Below are 25,014 nucleotides of genomic sequence, written 5' to 3' on the forward strand. Positions count from 1 at the left end.
CTGACTCTGGAAAGGATTGTTAGGAGTTCATGGGTGTGAGATGCACCCTAAATTACTAGGTTCAGTAGGTGTTGGATGTAATGAAGGCTTAGAATGCTAAAACTGTGCTAGACCAGTGTATTAGATGCTTCTAAATCCTCTGGAATTAACATGTGTTAAGGGCTAATTAAGATAGACTAAGCTTCCTTTGTTGAGGCAGCCACTAGAGGGATGGAGCATTAAGGACTACAATGGACCAAAGGAACTCACCATAGACTGCAAAGAGGTGCGGCAACTTTCACTCAAGAGATAAAGCCAAGAGCTTAGAGAAGAGGGGGAGGAAGCAATATGGGCCAGAAGCTTAGAGAGTAGGAGTTATGTGGCAAACAGATAACAGAGAAATGGTTGGCAGCTGTTTGAATCCAGGACTGTGCCTAGGGAAGAAGCAAGATTCTCTTGGGGTACGATGCTGGGAACCCCTTCATCGTAGGCTCAAGCTGCATATATGCGTAAATAAACCATATATCATAAAGACACCACAGTATACAAGGTGTCTCATTTTTCCCTAAAGGAAATACAGACTCTGAAACCCCCAGAATCTCACACTGCTGTGGAGTACTTGCCCCAAAATTGGATCTTGGCATCCAGGGAATTCTCCTTTTATGCCTATATATTTTTTCCTTTGCCACCAACAGTCTTAAGGGCCAGATAGGGGTCTAGAGGGCCACTTGTCTTTCCACCCCTTGACATCTGGACCATGCTAAGGTGGTTCTAGTAGCCTGTACAATCAGACACATCCAGCCTAAGCCCTCACGGATCCTGTGAATATGCTACCCTGGCTGAACTGGCTCCCACGTGCTACGGTCCTACGGAAAATCTTTCCTCAACGCGACTCATTTAAAAAAACAAAAAACAAAAACGCAAGACCAACACGTGCGCTTACATCTGCAGCCAGACTAGAGAAATAAAGAGTAATTTCCTTTACCAGACCATAGTGTAATCTCCCTAGTAACAGCGCGCAAAGGGCTTGGCGCCCTCCTGATACCGCGAAGAACTCAGCAGCCCAGGAAGCGCCCAAAGTAGTCGAAGTCCAAGCAAGGGACGCTCAGCCATTGGGAGTCTCAGGTGCAACGTGCTCTAGGACCTAGCAGCCCTTCCTTAAGGGAGGGAGGGAGTTGGTCAAGCCAGAGCCAGAACTTGATGGGACTGGGACGGCTAGCGGAAGTGTGAATGAGCTTTGGCAAGGACCGGATGTTGCCACAACCCTGTCCTCGCTTGCCCGACACGGGATGCACCGGCACAGCACCAGTTGCCGGGGAGCACAAACAGCGCTTGCTTGCCTGCTTGCGCTCCTGCCATGCTCGCGAGCATCTGCTTGGCCGCTGTGAGAACAGGATGCTGGAGAGAATCCGGCTTCTCTTGGGCTTTTGCTCGTCTCTTCCACCCCACCCACCACAAGTTTAGTTAGTGGTGGTCGGGGGCGTATCTGCTGTCCACATCTTCAACCAAAGTTGGAGGGCTTAAGAGGCTCATCACTAGGCAGACAAGAGCTTATGGGTGAACGGAGGAGTCGCACGAGGCGTTGGTACGGCTCAGAACCACATCGGGGTGAAGGAGGAAAAGCGGCGGGGTGTGTGTGCAAAAGCCTAAGAGAAAAGGGTGCCAGCCCAGGGTGGTGTGGTGGGTGCTATTTGGCAGAAGAGAGTGCAATGGAAAGGGGTGTTGCTGCCCGGATGAGAATGCCACATTTCCCAAGGCTACAGCTCAGGTGTACAGCCCGGCTCCCCCCCCCCCCCAAATATCTCCAATTATCCCTGGGATGATCTCCTGCTGCTCCAGTCCGTTCATCCTTTGCTTCCCTAGGCAAAGCCGCCGCTGCCGCTCCTATCTTCACCGGAAAGGAACAGTATGGAGCGTGTCACACGGCAGTATATATATATACTGTATATGCATTCTGCCGACCAAGATCAGCTTCGGGGAGGCGGGCGAACGTGAGGTGGAGTGGGTGGGAGGTTTGGTGGGAGGGGGCGGAACATCTCCCTGCCCTCCGCTTGCCTCGGGGTCTCCCCGGGAGCTCATCTACGGGTGCGCGTCGTCGGGGCTGCTGGGCTCGATTCCAGCTCTTGCCACCCCGATCCGGCAAGCCCCGCTCCCTGGCGAAGGTTACCAGCTGTGCTCTTGAAAGAGGCTGCACCCCCCCTCCTCCCGCCTCGCCCTCCACACACCCCAGACCTCCGCCCCCCAACATCCTCCCCGCCCGTCACAGTTTGGCTCCGTATTGATCGGCGCTGCCTGGCCGCGCTTCCCCTGCAATTCCAGGTAGTAAATCAGTGCCAGGCGGCCCAACCTCCCGGCGTCGCCATTGGGTGCCCGGCTCCGCTCGGGCCGCACTGATTGGCCGCCTGCCGGGCACAAGGCTTTACATAAAGAGGCGCTCGCGCTCCGCTGGACTTGCCCAAGCGCGAGAAGGGGCGGAGGAGCTCCACGCCGGGAGCCAGAGAGACGCGCCAGCAGCAGCAGCAGCGGAGGCGCCAGCGAGCGGGCAGGCAGGCAGCACCAGCTGCGGACATTGGGGCAGCTCGCCCGGGATGCTCCGTGGCCAGCTGGGCGGCATGGCCCTGCCACGGGCCCCCGCCGCCTGCCCGGTGAGTAGAGCTGGCCGCGACCCGGCCGACGGGGCGAAGTTTCCCAAAGAGCCGGAGAAGAAAAGTTGGGCGCTTGCGAGGGAGCCGGAGAGGCGGGAAGGGCGCACAGGGCGCGCTTGCTTGCGCCCCGCTTCCCCGGACGCCAAGCGGCGCCAGCGTGCCGGGCGGGCAGAAATGGGGGCTGAGGGTGGGACTCGGAGGAGAGCCATGGGAGCCCGGAAAGCTGGGGAAGTGGAGTGGAAGGGGTGGCCCAGAGAGGTGGGGTCTAACTAAGGGAAGGGGTTCTGGCTTTGAGGTGGACTAAAGTGGGGTGGGGGCACCCTTCCCGTTCAGGTCAGCTTCAGCTCTTGCCTGAGGAAGGACTTTGCTTCTCTGGTTGCCGCGCCCCCCGACAGCACCCCAAGGGTGCCAAGGTCTGCTTGCTGTTAAGGTGACTGCTTTTGTCTCCACACTGCACCGGCGGCAGCTGCTGGCTGTGCCCCAGCTTGGGGCAGGCAGGCCACCCTGCAGTGTGGCACAGGGGAAACAAGGGGGGGGCAACTCTGAAGAACAACTCCCTAGGCACTAGGTGGGAGGCGGGGAGAGGTATCTGTGGCTGCCTCCCAAACACCCTGGGGGGGTGAGCCCTGTCGCTTTTGCAGGGAAGGTCTCCTGCAGCATTAATGCAGGGCTGGCATTTAGTGGGCTCAAGGAAGACAGCAGTGCAGCCCAGGACAGAAACATTTTTCTTCTTGTTCTCAGCAGTGGTTGCAGAAAAATAGAATTTGAAGGAAAAACAGCCCTGAAAGACTTGAGCAGGACCTGAACCCTAATGTGGTGATGATGCCACACATTAGTCTTGCTGGATTTGTTTGTGCTCAGATTGCTTGAACTAGTAGCACTTTGGAAGATAATATGGTGGCTTGGGCCGGTGGGGGGGGGGGGGGAGAGAGGAGGTGTCTCGTGATGTTTCCAGGCTATTTTGATGCTACCACAATTGATTGGCTGTTCAGTTGTGATGTCACCGAGGAAAATGTGGGAATGCATTTGGATAATGACATTGTGAGCTAGTGATGTCACTAGTCCACAGTAGCACAGGCAGTGTTATCTCACTGCAAGGTTGCTGGAGGGCCGTGCTTTATAACAGAGATGGCGGTGCCACGGGGGCTATGAAGTCATTTAGGATAAATAGCAGGGACTGTGCACAACGGCAGCTGCTTGCTGGTGCAGAGCAACAATACAATTAAATTTTTGCTTCTGTTGCATCCTCTCTCTGGATGTCCAGGATTCGCCAAAGAACCTGTCTTGGCCTTGTCGCCTTGGAGCGAATGGGACACAGCTCCCTCTCTCTCCATGATAGGAAATAAAGCAGTGCCTTCACTTGGGAATTATCAAATGCCCATGCTAGCATGTCATGCAGATCCCGCTGTCTGCCCCCAGCATGCAGAGGCCCTGCTGTGTCACTAGCAGGACCACCTACCTTCCTGTAAGCCTCTAATGCTATCTGCTCCTTGGGGCAGGGTCTACTGAGTTAAGTGTATCTCCGTCCATTTGTGTAAATGGGTGCAAATTGCAGTGTAATCAACCACACCCTGTAGTAGCATGCAAGACATGGAACTGCGCAGCTGCTTCCATGGCCCGAGAGGTGCTTTCTCCTTTGCCCGGTGGAGAACCAGCACTGCCCATTTGAGAAACTTTTCACCTCCTTGGTGCCATATCACCACTCAGAGTGTTACAAGCACTGGAGTTGGGCAGGCAACACAGAATGCAGAGAAAGGGGATCTGTCTATGACCACAGCAAGCTGTCCAGGGCAAATTTACTGCAGTGCGGGCACTGAGTGGGCATTCTTGTACACATTGCATCCTTTACTCAAGAGCTGGCCCGTTTAGTGGGACAGAAAATGGTAGTGTGCAGGGCACAAAGTCATGGAGAGGACTTCCATCAATGTCCACATTCGGAACAAGATGGCGACCAACTGCTTTTTTTCCCCTTCTCCAGCTGCCAAGGGCATCTCTAAAAGCAAATCTATACCGTGGATCCCCTTAGCAGGCGACTGCCAAGATGCCTGACCCCAGTTCTGAGCCCAAGCTTGGTCCAAGGACAGACTGGACTGGTGCCTGGATGTATGCCTTCTTACCTAGTCTCTACTGTCTCCATTCTCAGAGCTGCCCATAAAAGACAAGGGAAGGGATTATTAAACAACCCAGCAATAAGCAGGCAAAGGCCCGGCTCTCCTTCTTTGCTTGTACACAGTTTCCTCCCTTGTTCAGAGTGAAGACCATCTCCCTGGTCTTTGGGAGGGTCCCTTTTTCCTGCCCAGGTGCCTGATACTCATGTAGTATTCTGCTGCCTTTCCCTGCACCATCCGACATTTAATGCCATGGGCGCATTGCACTTGGTGGGGCTGGACTCTTGCTGCATCCAAAACAAGAGACTAGCATCCTGAGAATAGAAGCAGCCGTCAGCCGCTCTGGGACTAGATCATTCATTTTTGTCTCCCGCCGCCAATTCAGTTCCCTTTTGGATGCTCTCCAGGCTCCAGGAAGAAGGTGTTAATCAGTTAATCAAGTGAAGGGATCAGACAAAATCTTCTCTCATCACACAATTCATGCCTGGTAAAGACTTTCATATAGGAATCTCTGGGGAATGTGTGGTCACTGTGCCTCTGGGAGTTTTCTTTGCTGTGTGCATGTCCTGGGAAGTTGTGGTTTGCTAGTGTGAATACAAAGTTGTGGGGCTGGGGAGTAGAGACTTCCAGGGCTGTAGTTCAGTGACAGAGAATCTGCTTTGCATGCAGAAAATCCTAGGTTCAATTCATGGCATCTCCAGATAGAGCTGAGAGAGACTCCTGTCTGAAATTCTGGAGAGCACCTTACATTCAGGGTAGATGATAGGTACCAACATGAAGCCAGATGGACCAGTGATCTGGCTGAGTATTAGGCAGCTTTCTGTGTTCCTGTGTTCCATGATCTACAACTGGGTTGGGGAATTTGTGGTCCTCCAGGTGTTGTTGAGCTGCAACTTACCCTCGTGACCACTGGCCAATGCTGATGGGAGTCCCAACAACATCCAGAAGGCTCATTCCTCATGTAAACAGTTGCCTCCCCTACTCCACGTTTCTGTATGGAATACCATCAATGTAAGGGACTCTCTAATTTGTTAAGCAACTACCGGTATGTTGTGACGTTATGCTTTTAGAGACCAGGTTGTCCAAGCTCCAGTGGGAAAGTCGAGAGCCCTTGGGAGGAGGAAGAAGGGTTACAAAGATCAAGTGTGTGACTGTCTGCTTGACTGCCTTGTGCACAGGTATAAACGCTTTCTCTGTGTGTAGAGGAAGGCAACTTAATTAATAGCCATTTCCCTAATGATCTATCTGGAGTTCACTGATGTATGGGTTTAATTAGCCCAAACCAAATGCTGGGAGCCCGATGGTAGAACACACCATCTTTGTCACCAGGTACCTGTTACCATCCTGTTCTAATTTGACAACAAGTTAATCTGGGCTTGAACTGGAGGGTGGTGCTAGCACCCAGACTGCCAGCTCTGGGTGATATATTGCTTGCTGTGGCCCAACACATGGGAGATGTACCCTCCTCTCTGTAAGCTCCTGCCTAATCCCCATGCCTGGAGGAATCTACGGCACTCTTCAGACTATTTCCATGGTGAGTGGATAGAGGCAAGATCCTATCTGAATAACAGGATTGCACGTGTTGGCTCCTATCATGTTGCACCATGACTGTGAGCAGAATTCTCTTACTCTCATATATCAGGCACCCATTGAAGTTTGATCTGAGACCGACTTTTAAACCAGTGGGGTATTTATTAGACAGCCTTCTGGCTACTTGTCAGGCAACTTATTGCCAGCCACACCATGAATCCCACTGCCCTAAACGTTATTATATAAAAGGCAATGACCACTCAAGCACCACTTATCCCCCCTTCAGGAAATAACACTGAGCATATGGTGAGAGAGGCTAGGTTTTGGAGCTAGGAGGATCTAGCTGGCTCTGGACCAAGAGCTGAATGGATTTGGGATGTGTCTGGTTCTGGCACCATATGCTGCTGCTGGCCTAAGGTGAATCGGATGCTTCTAAGGATTCTAGCCCACCCCTTTATGATGGGTCCAAGCAGGGAAATTGCTGTAGAAGGTTGAAACCATGCAGAAACACTTGCGTAGCCAAGCCACAACTCAGAGGTGGGTATGGGGAAGTGAACAGCAGATCTGCATGCTGGAGTCTACAACACAGCCAGGTACTGCCACAGGGGAATGGGGAAGCCCCAAATGGCTAATGGTGGCGCTAACCAGGTGTTCTCCATAGGAATGATCATAAGACATATTACATGTTTTGCTTTGCACTTTGACCACCCTTTTGTGCACACAATCAGGGTGGATAAAGTATCCCCGAGAGGCTTTAAAGACAGTATTGGTCCTAGCCATTGGCTGCATTTATAAGAATGCTCCAAGCTGGCAGCCCCAGAAAAAGAAGAAGCTGCTTATTAGCGTAAGTTGTCAAGTTTCCATATGCACACAATGACAGAATGAGAAAGTGCCTCCCCTGCCAAGCTCCTGGCTACCCTGATTGCATGTACAGATTTGGAAAGGGGTGGCTTCAACCTGTTTTAAGGATTAGCTCCATTAATTATGAAAATGCACCCTCAAGTGCAGGAGGGTGGTTCTGATCTGAGACGCCTGCTAAACAGCCCCTTGAACTGGGAAAGTGTCCTCTGGTGCAGGACACTGTCTCTGCTCTACCTCTGCCTGTGTCACACATCTGATGGATTATCCTATAGGAGGAGCCAATAAACAATCTGGATGTGGCTTAATGTTGAGAAGACCCTACCTTAAGGAGCAGGCTAGATGCTTCTTAATACCTTCCAGCTTTATGATGCTATGAGTCCCTAATTATTATACAGACAAAGCCAGGGGGCAGGGTTTTTTCTAGAACAGAAGTGTGATCTCACCATGTCTTTGCACACATCTTTGGATGTTGTTTATATCCCCTAGTGTGTAGTTTTACTGGTGTGCCCATCCTATACACACTGAAAGGTGCCTTTTCCTTCAATGTGTTTATATACTTCTCATAACAAATAGGAGAGCCCATGACCAGCTTTAGATTCAATCCAGATGGGTGGGGTATAATTAATTTATTGTTGTTATTATTATTATACTACAGATGTGGTGAAATGGAATAGTATAATTATTTGTTTGTTGCTTGCTTGCTTGCTTGTATATGTATCTCACCTCTCCCCATTTAATCCTCAGAACAACCCTGTGAGGTTGGTTAGGTAGGTTAGGCTGAGAGTAGCTGGCCCAAGGTCCCCCAGTGAGCTTAACAGGGCCCCAGTCTTAGTCCAGCCCACTAACCACTGAGCCACACTGGCTCACCTTGACACTCCAAATTGAGCCTCCTTGATTAAGGGCAGTATACTTCTGGCTGGCTGTTGGAGGGATTAACCTGCTTACAAGTGTTTCATGGCCCTGGCTGGAAAGAGACCTGAATTAGATGAACCCTTGCTCTGATTTAGGAAGGCCATTTATGCTTATGGCTTTAATGAACTTAGATCTCTGTAAGGCCTTTTCCATTATGAGAAATGTTTGTAGTGTCCCACTGGGAGTCTGGGGGTACTGAAGGCCTTTCCACTTTTGTAACAATTGAAAATTTCTGTCTATTTTGCCCATGCATCATACAGTGTGTTAATTCTCTATGAGTGCTAATTTAATTTCACGGTCACCAGCAAACGTCTGGCTAGCAGGAAGGCTGTGCATATATACATCTTCCTATAGAAGTGACAGAACTCCAGATTGAAGATAAGCACACAAGTACTGTTTCTGCCTGGCACTCAGTTTATAGCTGCTCCTCTCCCCTCCCTCCCTCCCTCCTAGCCCAGTCCAGTCCAGAGACAGAATCTTCTGTTTCTCTTTGATGCAGTCAAAGGGTAGAGATGGGTCATTCTGCTTGGAGGCACAGGCTAACTCAGGATCTCCCTCTTCCTATCAAAGTCCTGAAGAGGGCAGAGTATCTGTGAGGTCTAATCCACTGTCGTTTTTGTTTGTTTTCTCTTCAACCGTGATGTGGAACTCTGGAGCAAGCCTGGTTTCGCATCCCAATGTGAAATCTGTGCGACAGCTGAATTCACTTTAGGTCAAAAAAAATCCCCACCCTAGACTTTTTCTCTCTCTTTTTTGCATCAATCGTAGTCCTAACACTTCCTGCTTTGGGCACCAGCCCAAGGCTGCCACAGCTTTCACATTCCAGAGCTCTCCCCAGCAAGCCCAGAGGATTAAGAAACACAACTTCATTGCTTTTCCTTATTCCTGCTTGCGCTGAATTGGGGAGTGCGGGGGATCACTGGCACTTGAGCACTGGCACTGGGGCTGTTTGCCTGGGATCTGCAATGGCAGGGTGGCTCTCTCCCAACAATAAGGCAGGCTGTATCAGATCGCCTGCCAAATGCAATTATTTGCAGGGTAAGTAGCACTGAAACAGGCAGATTCTCTGCAGGCACATAGTCTGCCATGGATGGAAACCAGGGGGATTTCTGGAGTACTAACACCATCTGAGCCCAGGCTAGAACAAGGTGGGATTCATTCACTTCCATATCCAAATAAGAAGGCCTGAGAGGCTCATCTCCCTTGGGGAGCAGTCACACACATTGAAAACTGTGACCAGAAAAATGGCTCAGAATTTACGCCTGGGGGAAAATTCCCCAGCAGCTGGATGGGTGAGGGCAACAGGACTGACAGTCTCCTGCTTCTCTCCTTGTAGATGTCAAAGTGGCGGCTGTTATTGTTGTGGAGCTTGGTCCTGGCTTGGCCTGGTGAAGGATCTCAGCGAAGCGAGCCCATGTTCACAGCCATCACGGATCAGATCCTCCCGCCTGACTATGACAGCAATCCGACACAGCTCAATTATGGTGTGGCCGTGACTGATGTGGACCAGGATGGAGATTTTGAGATCATCGTGGCTGGGTGGGTACCATGGATAATGCTGGGTGCTGTCAAAGGTATGAGAATGGAGGTGGCTGCCAGGAAAGAGGGTGCCATGATTGGGATGAGCTTTGATACCATGCAAGACTAGGCAGGTTTACATACACATTTGCAAGTCTAGGCTAGGTATACATGCATCTTTGACATGTCTCTCTGAGGCGGGGTGGGGGTGGGTGGGGAGAGATTGCATGTATTTTTGGGTTATTTTGGAGATTCTAGGCTGGAGACAAGTGTAGGCTTGGTGTTGTTTGGTGTCCTCAACCTCCCCAAGGCAGCCTGCCTTTGTTCTAGAGCAGGGGTGAGAAACATTTTTGGCTCCTTTGGCCAAATTTGACACCAGGTGATTAGGAGCTTTGAAGTCCTAAAGTCGGGACTTCAAAGCACCATGCACATGCAGCCCAGCGGGCTTCAGCTGATGGGTGGTAGAGCCAAGTCCTGTTTGATGCAATCATCCAGCAGATTTTGGTTCTAACCACCTTTCGCTTTGTCAATGCACAACTGTGGACCCACTTTTAAGACTCCCGATTTGTGCATTGGCAACTGTGTCTATACCGGGCCCACACTGATGTCACATTGACATCAAGTGTGGGGCAAGTGTGTGTGGTTTGGCGGAAACAACCTCACAGGCAAAATCTGAACCCCTGGCATGGGCCAGGTTTGGTCCATGAGCTGGAGGGCGGGTTCTAGAGGGATGAAAAAGGTGTATATTTCTGCTCTTTCATTCTGATGTTCAACATGCTGGGGTCAGGCTGTAGTACCTGAAATAAGCCTGAAGTAATAACAGCGCAAAGGTACGGATGGAGGCCTGAACGTGCATCTGCAGTCAAGCTTTCCTTTAGCAGCTGTCTTCCCAAGTCGTTTCTCTGACAAACTGTTTCTGCCTGCAGCTGCCTTAGAGCCCCCCTTGCCAGCTGGCCACCCGGGAGTCATGACCTGGTGGATGGGCACTGCAGGGGGGCTGTCCCTTTATACTTGGCCACCACTTGTATAACTTGTCCGGCCCATAAAACATTCTCTGAATTGCACTGAGCTGGGGGAAGGTGCATATATCTGCCGGATAACTTTTATGTCTGGCGGTTCCTGGATCGTATTCACCTCTTCGGCTGAGTTCACTTCCCCAAGAAATCTCATTTCTTCATAGCCTCCGTCTCTCGCTGAAACCCTTGAATTCCTCCTTAGGTGTTGCTCTGTCCTGCCCATCCTTAATGCAGCAGCAAGACAAAGTAATAACATGGCTTGTAAAGGCTTGGGGATATTAGGGTCCCAGAATTTTCTTTTGGGCTGCTGCGCTCAGCTGTCCAAAGCCACGTTGTGTGTTTTATGGCCACCCATGTCCCCTGCCTCCTTGCCCCACCTTGCTCCATGCAAGTACATTCTGCATTTGCCTCTGTGGAACAGAGCGCCCCACCCCAAGCTCCCCCAGTCCAGAATGCTTTCATTCTCTTTGTGCTGCATGAACACAAAATGAAGCACAATTTCTTTTGCAGTAACAAGTTTAGCTGAGGGGTTGGCTCCTTTACTTTGTGATACAGGGCCCAACTTGTTTTCCAGGCAGCATTATATAAAGTAGATACACATCCTTCCATTCAGAAGGATCCTGGGCTCTCGTTCTTTAACATTACAAATAAGTGAGTCATGCAACAAAATGTTGCAATGTGGAGTTCAGGATTCCAGGCACTCATTCCATTCCATTTTCCTACCCCCAAAGTCTGCCCCTCTTCTTCTTTTTTTGCATTCCTCCTTATACCTCTTTCATGTGTGTGTTTGGTGCCATATTCGCTGAGCATCAAAAATAAAAGCTATATCCCATTTGCCCTACTACCCAATGCCCCATATCACCTGTGCTAATGCTGAACTGCTGTAGTGTGTGCCTTGACCTGGTCATCCACTCAAAGGCAAGGCAAGCCCTCTCTCTTTTCGCCAAGTCCTCTTGCCCAGCTCTAAGGTCAGCAGCCTTTGACACAGTCTATGCAGATGAGCTGACTTCATGCACACTTAGCCAGCTCCTTTACTCCAAGTGGATAGCCATTCTTTTCCAGTGTGTGGTCATCCGCATAGCAGCACACTTCCTGGCTGCAGAAGTTACCCTTGCCCCATCAGCATTATCAGGCCAGAGTTTCCACCACATTCTTTATGATGTGGCTGCCATCTTGTAATTTACTTACTTGTTTACTTACTTACAGTATTTCTGTACTGCCCAGTAACAAAAGTCCCTTGGCTGGTTTGCACTAAAACAAGACAATAATATGTGAAAATATAATAACAGGTAAGCATAAAACCGAAAACAGACTAAACCTAGCAGCAGAATAAATCCAGATTTAAAACCAGCAGTGGAGAACAACAACAGTGGAAAAGATCTTAAAAGTGCTAAGAAATTTAAGATAGAACTTTTAAGACAGGGAAGCCTAGGAAAATAAAATGGGGCTCATCTGTCACCAAAAAGACCACAGCAGAGGCAAGAGGTTTAAGAGAAGGCATTCCAAAACAAAGATGCCCCACTAAAAGGACTCTTTCTCACTCTCTGGTTGCTACCCACCAAACCTCATTCCGTGGGAGTACCAGGGAGTACCAGAGAAACTGACCATAGATAGTGTTTGGTTGTGCATATGTGAGATGAGGCGATCCTTCACGTATCCTTGCCCCAAGCCATTTAGGTTAGGACTTTTGACTTGGAACCCAAACTACCTTACCCTCTCCCTAGTCTTTAGGGTTGAGTATCTGACGGCAGGAAAAAGCAATGTGAAAAAATGGTTTGTACCTAAGGAAAAGTAAAGGTTCCCTTGCTGTGACTAGGCACTCTGGCCAGTGGTATCTCACCTGGACTGAGCAGCTGCTGGCATTCTCTTGGAGGGAGGGGCAAGCCTTTCCTCTCCAGGTTCTCTCTTGCTGTGCTGACAGGCCTCAGTGTGCACCAATTGACATTGTGTTAATTGGCTGCAGAGCGAGGAAGTGCCCCAGCTCATTATTGGCATACTTGGCTTGCAAAGGTGCACAGCAGTGAGCAAGGCATTCAGCTGTGCGTATCCCCAATCTTCCTAGTTCCAATTGGCGGGGATGAGGAGCAGAGTTGAAGCTTGGCCAGCTGCTTGAAGAGCCAGCCATCCGGCCCATTCCACATTGTCCTGATAGGGATCCAACAGTTTTTGCATCTGGAGGGAGCAAACATCAAGGGAGGTTTCCATGCAAGCATAATAAAGACTGTGTGTGCATATATGTGTGCAGATCCAGGAGGGCATCCTTGAGAGGACAGCCCCGCCCCCATGAACCATACTGCAATAGCAGCAGGATTTCAGCTGTATCCCAAGGATCCCCTTAATCTGCTAGCCAAATAAGATGCAGTCCTCAGCAAAGGAAGTGTCAGGCAATACACAGATTGCCCTGATTGGACTGTCCCTTGGAGACCTCTGCACATGGTCCTTGTGTTCCCTTCCAACTCTACATTTCTATGATTCTATGTTCTAGACCAGGGGTGTCAAACTCAAATTAATCGGGGGCCGCATCAGCAGTTTGGTCACCCTCAAAGGGCCGGTTGTATCTGTAGGGCTATGTGTGAATGCATGTAAAGTGGAGGTTTCCTGCGTAGAACGGCCGGCGCCGCTAGAGGGCAGACGCTCTCTGGCTTGTAGGCTGCCGCGCATGCGCTGAAGAGGCGGCTTTCTTGTGTCAAAAAAAAAAAAAAGCGAGAATAAAAGGTGAAGGCTGGCGGCCGGCGGCGGCTACACGGGCCACATGACGAGGTCTGGCGGGCCGGATTCGGCCCGCGGGCCTTGTGTTTGACACCCATGTTCTAGACTGTCAGGAAACCCTGTAGGAAAGAAGCCTTTGAGGAACTGCAAGCCACAATACTTTTAACACTGTGAGACAGAAACCCCACACCTCATGAGACAAATCTAGGCTGTGGAGATCTGCTGCTACCATTACTACTAATATTAGCATGGATATAATTATGAAGACTGCTCTCCTCATGACACAAACAATTTGAAGGAACTCTGATTCCAGTGAGTTCTGCTAAATCATGGATTACTGGGATTGCACAATTTCTTTACAGCAGGAATAGCCAACATGGTGCTCTCCAGACAATGTTCAACTCCAGCTTCCATCAGTCCCAGCCAGCATGGCTGGTGATCAGGGATGATGGGAGTCCAATGACTTCTGGGGGGCTGTGGAAACACCATCCCTGATCTACAGCATCTCTGGCGGGTCTATATCTGATCTGACTTCTTAAAGTTTTATTAAAGGGAAATGTCTGCATCAGCTCAGCAAACTTGGTCATTTACCTGTATTTGTGCTTAACCTGAATCCATCCATCCTTTTTGTCCCATCGTCCCACTGACCTTTCTTCATGGACTTGCATTCCAAACCTGGCATCTCCATCATTCTGTCCTGAACTGTCACCAATTTGTCAATGTTCTTATTAAAGGAGACGCTACTTCTTCAGCGGTGGCTTGAGCAGTGCTGAACAGAGCAAGTAGGTTCTGCTTCTTAGACACACTGCTTCTGAGAAGGCAGCCTCAAAACAACATTTTGTCTGCTTTTGCCATACTCCTAGCTCACATTTAGTTTATGATCCGCTATAACTCCAGACACTTCTCAGCAGTATTACTGCCAACCTAGCCAAGTTTTTCTAAAGTTCAGTTGGGGTTTTTTCCTTCAAAATGCTTCCTATTTTCCTCTTTTCCCCCAGCTCACCTGTGGCTAGGATTTTGATTTGCCAAATTCATTTTTAATTTGACTCCTATCCCCTAAAATGTTCGCAGACCTTGCTAGTTTTGTGTCACCCGCAAGATTAATACGTAGGTTCTCCAGCTTGCTAATAGAAATCAAATAACACCAAATCCAGGTCTGATCTATGTAGAAGAGCTTCAACAATGCATTAAGTGTTCTCTGGGGAGGAATTCCATTATTTCTCCACCCGTCAGATGGTAGCATTTCCCCTTTCATCTTCTGGTTTTGTCATTAGTGCTGGTATAGCAAACACCCCCTCACATGCCCAGTATCTCCTCCAGCGCATGCCAGAGAAGCTATTGCTGTCCAAGATGTGCTCATACCAGAGACTGGCTGAGTCTTGCTGAAGTGAGACCAAGCTGACCTGGCGATCTCTGTTGCAGGTATCTTCCTTCCTCTGCCAATGGAGTGTCTCCAAGCTGACTATATTCAGCAATGTCAATTCAGATACCACTTCCACATGGTCCATGGCCACATTGTTGATACTTGGAGTCTTAATAGCACAGATGCTGCTGTTGTGCCTGGATGTGAAATGTTAGCAGTGGGAGGGGGTGTGCTAAGGAGCTGAATGTATCACCTGAAGACAAGTTTGGGCACAAGCAGGGTTGCTGCTGTTGGCTTCTCTTTGAATCACTGACACGTGCTAGCTCAAGGGTTTACTGCCAGTCCCAGAGTAAGTGCTCACTGTGGTCTGAAATGGGATTGTGCCTCTACTCCATTGCTAAGGAGTCTGTTTGGATGACCCATCCCATCTGTGTTCTGTAGTCTTGACAAGGGCGGTGCTCCATATTTTCCTGGCTTAAGAATGAGGAGTGGTTGGGCCAGATGGGAAGGGGGGGGGGATTAAAACCCTCCCAGGGAGCTGGGCTGCAACCATCCCAGGGAGATGTGGAGGGGGAGGGGGGAGGGGAAAGGCAATTATCTGCTTCCCTCCCGTGCCAGGCCATAACCATAAACAGAGACGGGACATTTCATAACCCAATGACTGCTGCTTGTGTAACTTGTTTATCCGAGGCCAGGGTATAGCGCTTGCTGAGTCAGCCCAGGCAGAAAGCCCTAAGCTGGGAACTGGTGCTCACTCATCTGCGCAAGAGGCACTAGACAACTTTTTAAAAATTGGAAGGGGAAAGGCAACAGAACGCCTTTGCAACTCTTGCATGCGTCCTAAGGAAATCCTCTCAAAATTCAGGCACCTATCTGGTACAAGTAACTTAGCTGAGACTATTACAAGATCTGGGAGACTTTGAGCATGTTCATACATATAAAAAAGCTACATTTTAAGCTTCACGTACTCTCTTTAATTTTCCGATGTCCAAATGCTAATTCCAACTGAGTTTTATGGGCCCTAGAGCAATGAAACGGTATGTAGCAACAGTGCCTAGCCCTCTGCTCCAACTTGCCTGGCTTTGGGAACAAGGTGAGAAAGCATTTATTCTGCTTCACCATCCTGGTTCTCTTAAAGCCTTTAGCACTGGAGTTGGCAAGTTCACCTGGTTAAGCGGCAAAATACTTTTCTCAGCTCTCCTGGGAAAGCCTTTATGGAGGAGAAGTGGTGTTGTGCTGCCTTAACAAGAGAGACTAGAGTTAGAACTATGCAAAACCATCTGCAGGCCGAGTTCCTTTCTCAGGCCTAGCTACTTCTAATTTGCTTTTGCACTTGTTCCCAATGTGTGTCTGGTTCCTGAGAGAGGGGAGGAACTGTCTTATCCAATAAAGTTTCTTAGCTGCTCAGATCTAGAGCGCTCTGCCACCGTTCCGGAAAGACCTTCACCATAGCCTAGGCAGCACTGTGCTTTTCAGTGGGGTTCATGTCCAATCGGGCAAAGGCTATGCCAACCACAAAAACGTCACATAGAAATAAGACTTTGGAAGAACTCAGAGCAGCTGTTAACCCTTTTACACGGCATTCATCATACGAAAGCCTCCTTCCTATTCATGATTACAGATGGGGAGGAGGGGGAATATTGTAGCCAGTCATATGAGAAAAGCTTCAGATCATCTGGCTATCATGTACTTATTGAAATCATTGGGAAGCATCTGAATCCATGTTCTGTTTGAGAATGAAGAAATGGAAAGTGTGTACATTTATAGGAACTCATTGCTTCTGAGTTGGCTTCAATGGTGGTGTGGTAGATTTCCCAAAGCCAGTTTTTTCTTCTCCCAAGTCTCACAGGCACTAGCACTTTCAGGTGAATCTGGCCAATATATTGATATGTTCACCTCTGATGCACCTCTGATGCTCAGGATTCAGCCTCCGATGCAGCTATGGCTCTTTTTATCGATTGCACTTCACTATCAGGCCCCAATCCTGATTCCCCTTGGGTGCTGGCGAGCGTTATTTTCTCCAGAGCTTTGTAACATTGGCCTCAAGGTTTCTCCCTCCCTACCTGACCTCCTTCTCCTCTGCTGTATTAATTTTCTCTCTCTAGACTGTGCATTTTCAGCCTTCGCAAACTCCATGCTAACCACATTAGAGTCACACATCATTAGCTGCCAGATGAAACTGCTCAGGCGTTTCTGCAACTTCGCATTGTGTGATGTTAGCATGGATGGATGTCTAAAAGAATCCGGGTCTCATGCTGGATCTGACTATCAGGGTTCTGAGAAGCTGATTAACTGGACGTTTGGCGTGGGAGGGTGCCACTGGGCCGTAGCTGTCCTGAAGATGGGCAGGTGCCATCCCTGTACTAGAAGTGCCAGCTGTTGCCTGCCAGGGGTTTCCAGACTAACCCAATGTCATAAGCCGGTTTGGCATTCAAGCTCCAAGTGGGTTGTGTTGATCCCCAAACTGACAAGGGGAATTTCAACCTGAATCTTCTGGGCATCAGATCTCTGATAGATGTTCAGTGCTTTCGAATAAGCACCTCCCTGGCTTGCTTTACCAGCTGGTTTTTATTTCCTGGGAGCCCCAGTACTGTCTTTCTGGATCCCAGAGTCCTTCAGTTTGATTGAAATGAATTAGAAAAAGGAACTCTTCTTCCATAGAGATGGGAGCCCCACAGCCAGAAGCCCACCTCCAAATCCTTATAATTTAACCCTGCAGTTAGAAGGATAACCACCCACCATCTACTGCACGGTGGTCTGAAAATCTTACTGGCCTTTGCACATTTGCACATAGAACCGTAGAATTGTACAGCTGGAGGGGATCCCAGGGGTTATGCAGTCCAACTGCCTGCAGTGCAGGAATGTCAGCTAAAGCATCATGTATCAAACAATCATCTGTCTCACTTGGATACCCTTTTGGGCATATGGCTGGATTATATGAATGTGCAATAGATGTTTAAATTAGGTATGATAGCTCATTCACATATATATATATTTGCTGGGTTGGTGGATTGTTCATGGGTGCAGATGGTTTTCCCCTTTTCTTTTATTTACAGAAAAGTAAGAATTCAAAAACCTTTTTGCAGTGCTATCTACCTGATTTGGAACATCTACAGTGCCAGGTTTTACAGCAGGATTATAGTAATAGTAGATACTGTGCTCTGAAATGGAGCCAGCCACGAAACCCATGTTATGACCTTGGCCTTGCTGTTCTTTTTGTTGTGGGGATTCAATGGGATAGTCCCCTCGTTTGCTGCCCTGAACTGCAGGGAGGAGAAGAATACAAGTGGAATAAATATAGACATTCTGAAGTCTCCTCCATGTTTGGCTTCAAGCTCCACTCTCTTTGTGACACACCCCTCCCTTTCCCCCAGGAATAGCAGTGATGGGATGTGCCCTTTGCTGCCTCTCCCGGTAACCCCACGAAATGAGAACGGTGGACTTTGATTTTCTGGAAGAGATCTGGTGGGAAGGGTCACTGCTACCTTGAAGCATCTCCCACATCACATTTCCTGCTCTCCATTCCTTCAGGTACAATGGTCCCAACCTGGTGCTGAAGTATGACAAGATACGGGGCCGGCTGGTGAACCTTGCAGTGGATGAACGTAGCTCCCCATATTATGCACTGCGGGATCGCCAAGGCAATGCGATTGGTGTGACAGCATGTGACATTGATGGGGACGGGCGGGAGGAGATCTACTTCCTCAACACCAATAACGCCTTCTCTGGTGAGTGCGAAAGCTGTTCCTTCCTGACATTTGCCTGCTGGCAACCCAATTAGCATATCCAGCTTCTCCTGTGCCCTATGAACTTTCTTGTCCTTGATATCTATCCATCAAGACCCACCTGCCTCTAAAGAATCACCTTGATCAGTCTTACATCTTTTACTAAGTTCTTGCACCTACCCATTGTCTGCCATGAGCCATTTCCATTCATCTCTGCTGTGATGCACCCATCCCATAACACCCATTAAACACGTGGTACCCACCCATCAGTCCACATTCACTCACTGATGATGAAAACATGGTCCTATCATTAACAGGTCCTGGCATTTATCCTGCAAACAGCAGACTGAAAAGGGAATGGGAGTGATCCACAGAGGGGCATGTGGCTCATGTGGTGGTGATGGACAGTGGTCACTCTCCTTTCTTGGCTGATGTCCTGGCAGTGCAGGCTCCCTTCCTTCACACCGTTGGCTTTGGGGCTCTTCACCTGCCAGCCCCGAGCCACTGACTCCAGTTCCCTGACCTTCACTGGCCACCAGGGTGGGATGTTTCAAGGCTGGAGTTAATTTCCCAGCTGAGTGATTTTGTCGATTCTCTGGCAGCAGCGGGTGGCGGCGGGGGGGAGTGGGGGGGGAGGAGAGACTTGGCTGCTGACTCAGGGCTTTGCCACATCTCTAGTTGCCAGCAGGGACTGCAGCTCCAGGAGCCCTGGGATCTCTGAGGGACAGGCAAGTATCTCGCTGGGCAAGGAGACATCCTTTGAGACGGCATTGGGATTATGCAAGGGAGAAAGTAGTGAAACCCCAAAGCATATTCTTTCCCACCCCCACTGGCAATGCTGCAACCTAATGGTAGAGGGTCTAATATTTTCTTTTCTGGGAAGGTGGTTCCCTAATTCCTAGACTGCTGTTAAGAGACCCTCTGCTGCTTTAGGAGCAGAGATGGTGTTCGGCATGCTTTTGCAATGCCTAGGTGTGACCAGCCTCAAAATACGCACTGTTGGTTCTGTCCCAAGGCCAAGCCCCTTCCTTGGGGCTACTTAGGAATTGCACCCAAGTCAACAGATGCTTTGCTTGGATGGTTTCACATGTTCGAATCCTAGAAATATGTTGCTTGATCAGATCTGGCAGCCTGTGGCTTGCTCTATGGCAGTGGTGGCCAAACTTGGCCCTCCAGCTGTTTTGGGACTACAATGCCCATCATCCCTGACCACTGGTCCTGTTAGCCAGGGATGATGGGAGTTGTAGACCCAAAACAGCTGGAGAGCCAAGTTTGGCCACCAATGCTCTATTGGGTCCATGCTGGAACTACGCCATTTCTAGTCGGAATATATCTGGAAAAGATAAATGCCCGCCCACCACCACCGCTTTTCCTTTGGTCCAAAGCACTGTTTGGGGTCTCCGGAAATCTGCCTAGAAAAGCGACCACTTCCCCATCGCATCCTTCCCGAGTAGGGCTGGGCCCCTCACCTGCAGCATCGACCTGCTCTTGGCTCCACTTATCAGTCTTCCTGACACACCTAATTACTGCTTTGCAGCTGCCAAAGGCTCCCTAAATCAGCCATTCACATTACTCCTGGCATCAGGGCCCGGCCAGTGCCTGCCATTGATTTTCCCCTTTCCCTTTATGATGAACATGGCTCCGCGCTGCTCTGGCACATTTTACCTTAATGAGTTTATTCTTTTGGGCCTCCCTTACCAGCCCTTAAGCTTTGCTGGGGTTGCTGCATTCATTGTCGCACGGTCCTGATCACAACCCTGCAGTACCAGAGAACAATTAGGCATTGGGCGAGGCCGGCAGAGTAGGGGGAGCCCCAAAAGGCGGATGATCAGGAACGGGCATCTATGGGCAGAGGGAATGCGATCCAAATGGGACAGCCGCAAAGGTTCAATCTAGGTCATGATTCGGGGGTGCATTCATCACTTGCAAAGATCTGCATCTATGGGTGTCACACCTGCAGAGTGCAATGCTGCAGTTCAGAGCCAGGCTTGCAGCAAGTCTCTGCACTCCAAACCTGCAGTTGCTGGAGGCTTAGGGTGCCTCTAGACTGTCAGTATTTTTCAAGAGCAATTCAATTTAGATTTGTGCAATTCAAATAGATTAAAGCACTCTGCTGCCCTAGCTCAACAAACCCACTTGCAGGGGACTTTTATGGTTTGGAAAGTGACAGCAAAATGCACTAAAGAGTGTGGCATGAAGAAATGATTAATGGGAAGACATGTAAACACCCCAGAAGCAAATCAGGATGCATGTTCATTGGGTCCTTCCAGATGTCTCTTCTCTTGAATATTCATCATTATTTGTGCTCATGATGGTGTCAGGACAGTTTTATAGGATCCCACTTTCAAGCCTGTTCATTCCTGAAAAGGTTTCAGGACAAATATACTGCTTTGTTTGCAATAGGTGCATGTTCTGTAGCTCAGTACTGAAGTCCTGCAACTTTTCATATCACAGAAGTTCGGGGTCAGTGGGTGTTTATCTAGTTTTTGTTGCACTAAGCATAAGTTCCCCTTCCGATGGTGATGATGTGCTCCATGGGCATCACAGAACAACTCATAAAGTAGTAGATTTGAGGGTGGTGTAAACCCTCTACTAATGCACAATTATTGCATCAGCAACATTTTGCAGAATATACCCACAAAAAGCACCAGTCTGAAGGGACCCGTTGTCATATAACCTCCCCATAAACAAATCAGAACGAATGCATAGTCTAACCAGGCAAGATTTGTGCAAGCAAATCAGGATGAATGCTGAACAAACAGATCGTCTGGAGCATCAATTAGGGAGGGCCTGTAGCATAATTACACGGTTAGGGCTCCAGAGAAAGTCATGCACAACCCAGACTGATTTCCTGTCTTGGGAGAGAAGGAGAGAAAGGGAGAGCTGATTCAGCACCTGGCCAGGAGACCCTGAAACGTCTTGATACCTTATCTCTCCTTCCCAGGTGTAGCTACCTATACAGACAAACTGTTCAAGTTTCGGAACGGGCGCTGGGAGGACATCTTGAGTGATGAGGTGAACCGGGGTGTGGCAAGCTGGTTTGCTGGGCGCTCCGTGGCCTGCGTGGACAGGACGGTGAGTGTGTGGAACAGGTTGGGGTGGCTTGGCTTGAGGCTGTGATTTCAGGGCTGTGGGTCAGGCCCATGGGGGGTGGGGCCAGCTAGGAGCCGAAGATGCACCAGTGCAGTTGTATGGAGGAGGGGAGGACATGGGCTTAGAGGGGCCTGCTCTCCACCCAACTTCTGAAGGCCGAGCTCTGCCTCCCCCTCCGCCTCCCTCACAACTGTCAGGACTCCCATCAGGGACTGCCATGCCAGGCGGGTGCCGTGCTGCTGATAAACACAGCCTGTCTAGGTGATTTATGCCCCTGTCACCTGCGCTTTCTTCTCCCTCTGCCTTGCGTGGCTTATTTTCAAACGATTATTGCTAAGTCAGGGTGCCATGAGGGAAACAATGGGGGGGGGGGACAGGGAGTGGTTGGAAGAGATGTCTGAGGCAAAACAGGGGAGCGTGAAGGATGGCACCCCCCCTGTTTGGGAGCCCATGGCTGGACCACGCCGCTTCTGCTCAGGTGCCTGCGACTGGCTTTACCTTTATAGACTCATCCCTGTCAGGGCCCTGGGTGTGGCACCCTCTGCATCTGTCCTCGTGCTGGGAAGAGAGGGGTCCAGTCCAGTGAAGACTCAGGCCTCTCACCTGCCCCCACGTCCCTTCCTACAGGGCTCTGGCCGCTACTCCATCTACATAGCTAACTATGCCAGTATGAGAGTTGGGCCCCATGCCCTCATCGAGATGGACACAGCTGCCAGCGACCTGGAGAATGGCATTGTGGCACTGAATGATGTGGCGGCAGATGCCGGAGTCAACAAGTTCACAGGTATGAGGGCAGAGGATTGTTCTCCCAAGAGCTAGCCCAGCGTAAGGGGAAAGGCTGTAGCTCAATGGTAGAAATTCTGCTTTGCATGCAGAAAGTTCTAGATTCAGCCCCCAGCATCTTCAGGAAAGGGAAAGAGTTTCCTGTCTGAACTCAATTGGTAGAGCATGAGACTCTTAATCTCAGAGTTGTAGGTTTGAACCCAGTGTTGGGCATTGCAGGGGGTTTGACTAGATGACCCTTGTGGTCCCTTCCAACTATACCATTCTATGATTCTATGACCCTAAATACTGAGCTAGATAGGCCTGTGGTTTGGCCCACTATAAGGTAGCTTCCTATGTTCCTATACGTGGCTGGGCATTACGAAGAGTGACACAGCTCCTCTAGCAACTGCCACATCCGTCCACCGTTTTGTTTTCCCATAATGCCTCAGATGCTCTATTGTTGGAAAAACACACAGATCCCGGCTATTAGGAAAACTAAAATAGCAGTCAAAAGCCAAGTTTGGCCAACTAAGCCCCAGCCTCCAGTATAGGGAGGTGTCAGGTCCTGGCTGGATGGTGAAGAGTGGTGGAAGACACTAGCTGGGAAACCTCTCCCCCCCCCCCCAATTGGAAATCCCAGAGAGGGAAGGATCAGAGCCAGGACCAGAGCTCAGGGTGGGACACTGAGGTGAGATCAGAGGGGGGAAATTGGGAGGAGATGCTAGATACTGAAGGGACAACAGGGTTTAGTGAGCAGGAGGAACCTGTGACAGGCAGCAGTTCAGACTCTGAGGCTGAAGCAGAGGAGGGTGGTCAAGAGACTACTGAAGCATCCTGGGTGTTTCCCTCTCCAGCTGCAACAAGCTCCCATCCCCCTTACTCCCCAAGAATGTGCAGGATAATAAGGAGGGCAGAACAGAGACCAGAGGTGCACAGACACAGTTTGAGGCTGCCTAGGAAATGTCCGGGAGAGGAGGAGCCTTAGGAGGGGTGGAAGGCAGGCACCTTCAATCCTGGCAACTGGGAAGTGTTGCTGAGCTATATGTCATTTTTGTCTTGCTCTCAGTCTCTATGGCAGTGAACTGCCACTGACTATTTTTGTAATAATTGTGGTGGTGACCATCGCTGGTGAAGACTGAACCCCAACATTCAAGTGAAGTTCAATAATTGTGAGAAGAGGTGTAAGGGAGCAGGAGAGCGAACCAAGAAGTGGATGGCTTGATGATTTTGAAACATCTCGACGGGAACCTGTCCCACCTGTAATGCCCATATTGCGCTAACTTCTGGTTTTCACTGTTCCTCTTCCCAGGGGGTCGGGGCTTGGCTGTGGGGCCCATCCTGAGTGAAGCAGCCTCCGACATATTTTGCGACAACGAGAACGGAGCCAACTTCCTCTTCAAGAACCAGGGTGACGGTACCTTCATAGACGTAGCGCCCTCTGCTGGTGAGTGAGTGGCAAGGGTGAGGGTGTCATCGGAAGCCATTAGCTGTGGGGCAGAACTCACCAGAGCAGCTGCTTGGCCCTCTTTCATCCTGGTGGTGTCCTGCCATTTCCCTGTCCCTCTCCTTGCCTGCTGGTGTGTGTGTGATGATGAGTGCCTGAGGGCTCAGCCACCACCAGTAATTGAGCGTCTGGCTGATCACTGGAGTTTAACGAGGTGTCAGGGCGGCATCCATCACTGTGGTGCTGCTGAAACACTGTGGTCCCTTTAGAAACACTCCTTCCTTGTCAGCAAGAGAATAGGAGTAGGGGGACCTGCGGGGAGAGGCGGGAAGGATGGGTTAGGTGTCCATGGGAATCTGCAGAGGTCCTCTGGCCCTGCCTGTGGACTGCCTGCTCCACCAGCCATCCTCTGCCCCCCTGTAGCCTGCCCCCCACTGTCCCATCCTCTGCTGTCCCTTGACAGGCTGAATTTGAGCCACTTGGGGCAAGAGCTGCCTGATAACCTCTGAGCTGCTCAACCTCTGAGCCCAGCATCAGCAGAAGGGAAGGCTCAGTTGAGTCCACAGCGTCCTTTTGCCTTCAGGGCACTCTCAGCCCTGCTGACTTCCTCTGCCGCCTTCCACAGGCCTGGATGACCCTTACCAGCATGGTCGCGGCGTGGCGCTGGCCGACTTCAACCGCGACGGCAAAGTGGACCTGATCTACGGTAACTGGAATGGACCTCACCGGCTCTACCTGCAGATGAGCGCAGGTGGGCGCTTCCGAGTAAGTGTCACGTGGAAGAGGGAGGTCCCCAAATGGTGAAAGGCCTGGGCTGTGAGCAGGGAAGTGGTGGGATCAGGGAGGGAGAGTCCAGTCCTTGAAGTGCCTAAGAAAGAGTGGAACAGAGAAGCCTTACTCAGGCATTCAGTGAACGCTTGGTGTTGGGGAAAGATACAGTGTGTGTGTGGGGGGGTGTTTTTGTGCAAGGCCATGTGGGCCAGCCACACTCCTAGCTCCCCCCCCCCCCCAGCTCCACAAACACTTGCCAGCTTTCGTGCATTGACTCCTGAAGTTCTGGAGGAGGATTCTTTGTGTGTTCAGCTGGATGCGCTTAGGATCAGGAACGTTGTGCAATTGAGAGTTCCCAGCTGCGGGCACACTTCCAAGTGTGCTCAGCTGAATATGCGAACCCTTCCCCTTCAGACCTTCCTGCTCAATGTGCGAAGGCTGGGCTGGAGCAGGCAGGGATCCCCACTGCCACCGCCACTCGGCGCTCCCTCTGTGCTTTATCCCCCCCCCCCCCACGCATTCTGGAAAGCCAGAGCAGAACTGCAGATCACCAAGGAGACTGCTGCCTTTGCCCC

At 50.2% G+C, this 25,014-nt stretch overlaps 1 protein-coding gene across 3 annotated transcripts in view; it reads left to right on the forward strand.

Annotated features, from left to right (window-relative positions):
- Positions 1-2,418: 2,418 nt before the first annotated feature.
- Positions 2,419-25,014, forward strand: part of CRTAC1 (cartilage acidic protein 1) — a 37,469-nt gene continuing 14,873 nt past the window's right edge. Inside the window, exons 1-7 of one of the 3 annotated variants that reach the window (XM_028730579.2) lie at positions 2,419-2,624; positions 9,372-9,574; positions 18,173-18,369; positions 21,311-21,441; positions 22,087-22,243; positions 23,534-23,668; positions 24,294-24,433. In XM_028730579.2, the coding sequence (XP_028586412.2) occupies positions 2,568-2,624; positions 9,372-9,574; positions 18,173-18,369; positions 21,311-21,441; positions 22,087-22,243; positions 23,534-23,668; positions 24,294-24,433 (1,020 nt within the window). In that variant the 5' untranslated portion in view covers positions 2,419-2,567. Of the gene's footprint in view, positions 2,625-2,923; positions 3,055-9,371; positions 9,575-18,172; positions 18,370-21,310; positions 21,442-22,086; positions 22,244-23,533; positions 23,669-24,293; positions 24,434-25,014 lie in introns of those variants that run through there. The other 2 variants (XM_028730577.2, XM_028730578.2) reach the window with 2 other exon arrangements.

This window comes from Podarcis muralis, chromosome 6 (genome assembly GCF_964188315.1).
Source record: "Podarcis muralis chromosome 6, rPodMur119.hap1.1, whole genome shotgun sequence".
In the NCBI taxonomy this organism is placed as follows: domain Eukaryota; kingdom Metazoa; phylum Chordata; class Lepidosauria; order Squamata; family Lacertidae; genus Podarcis; species Podarcis muralis.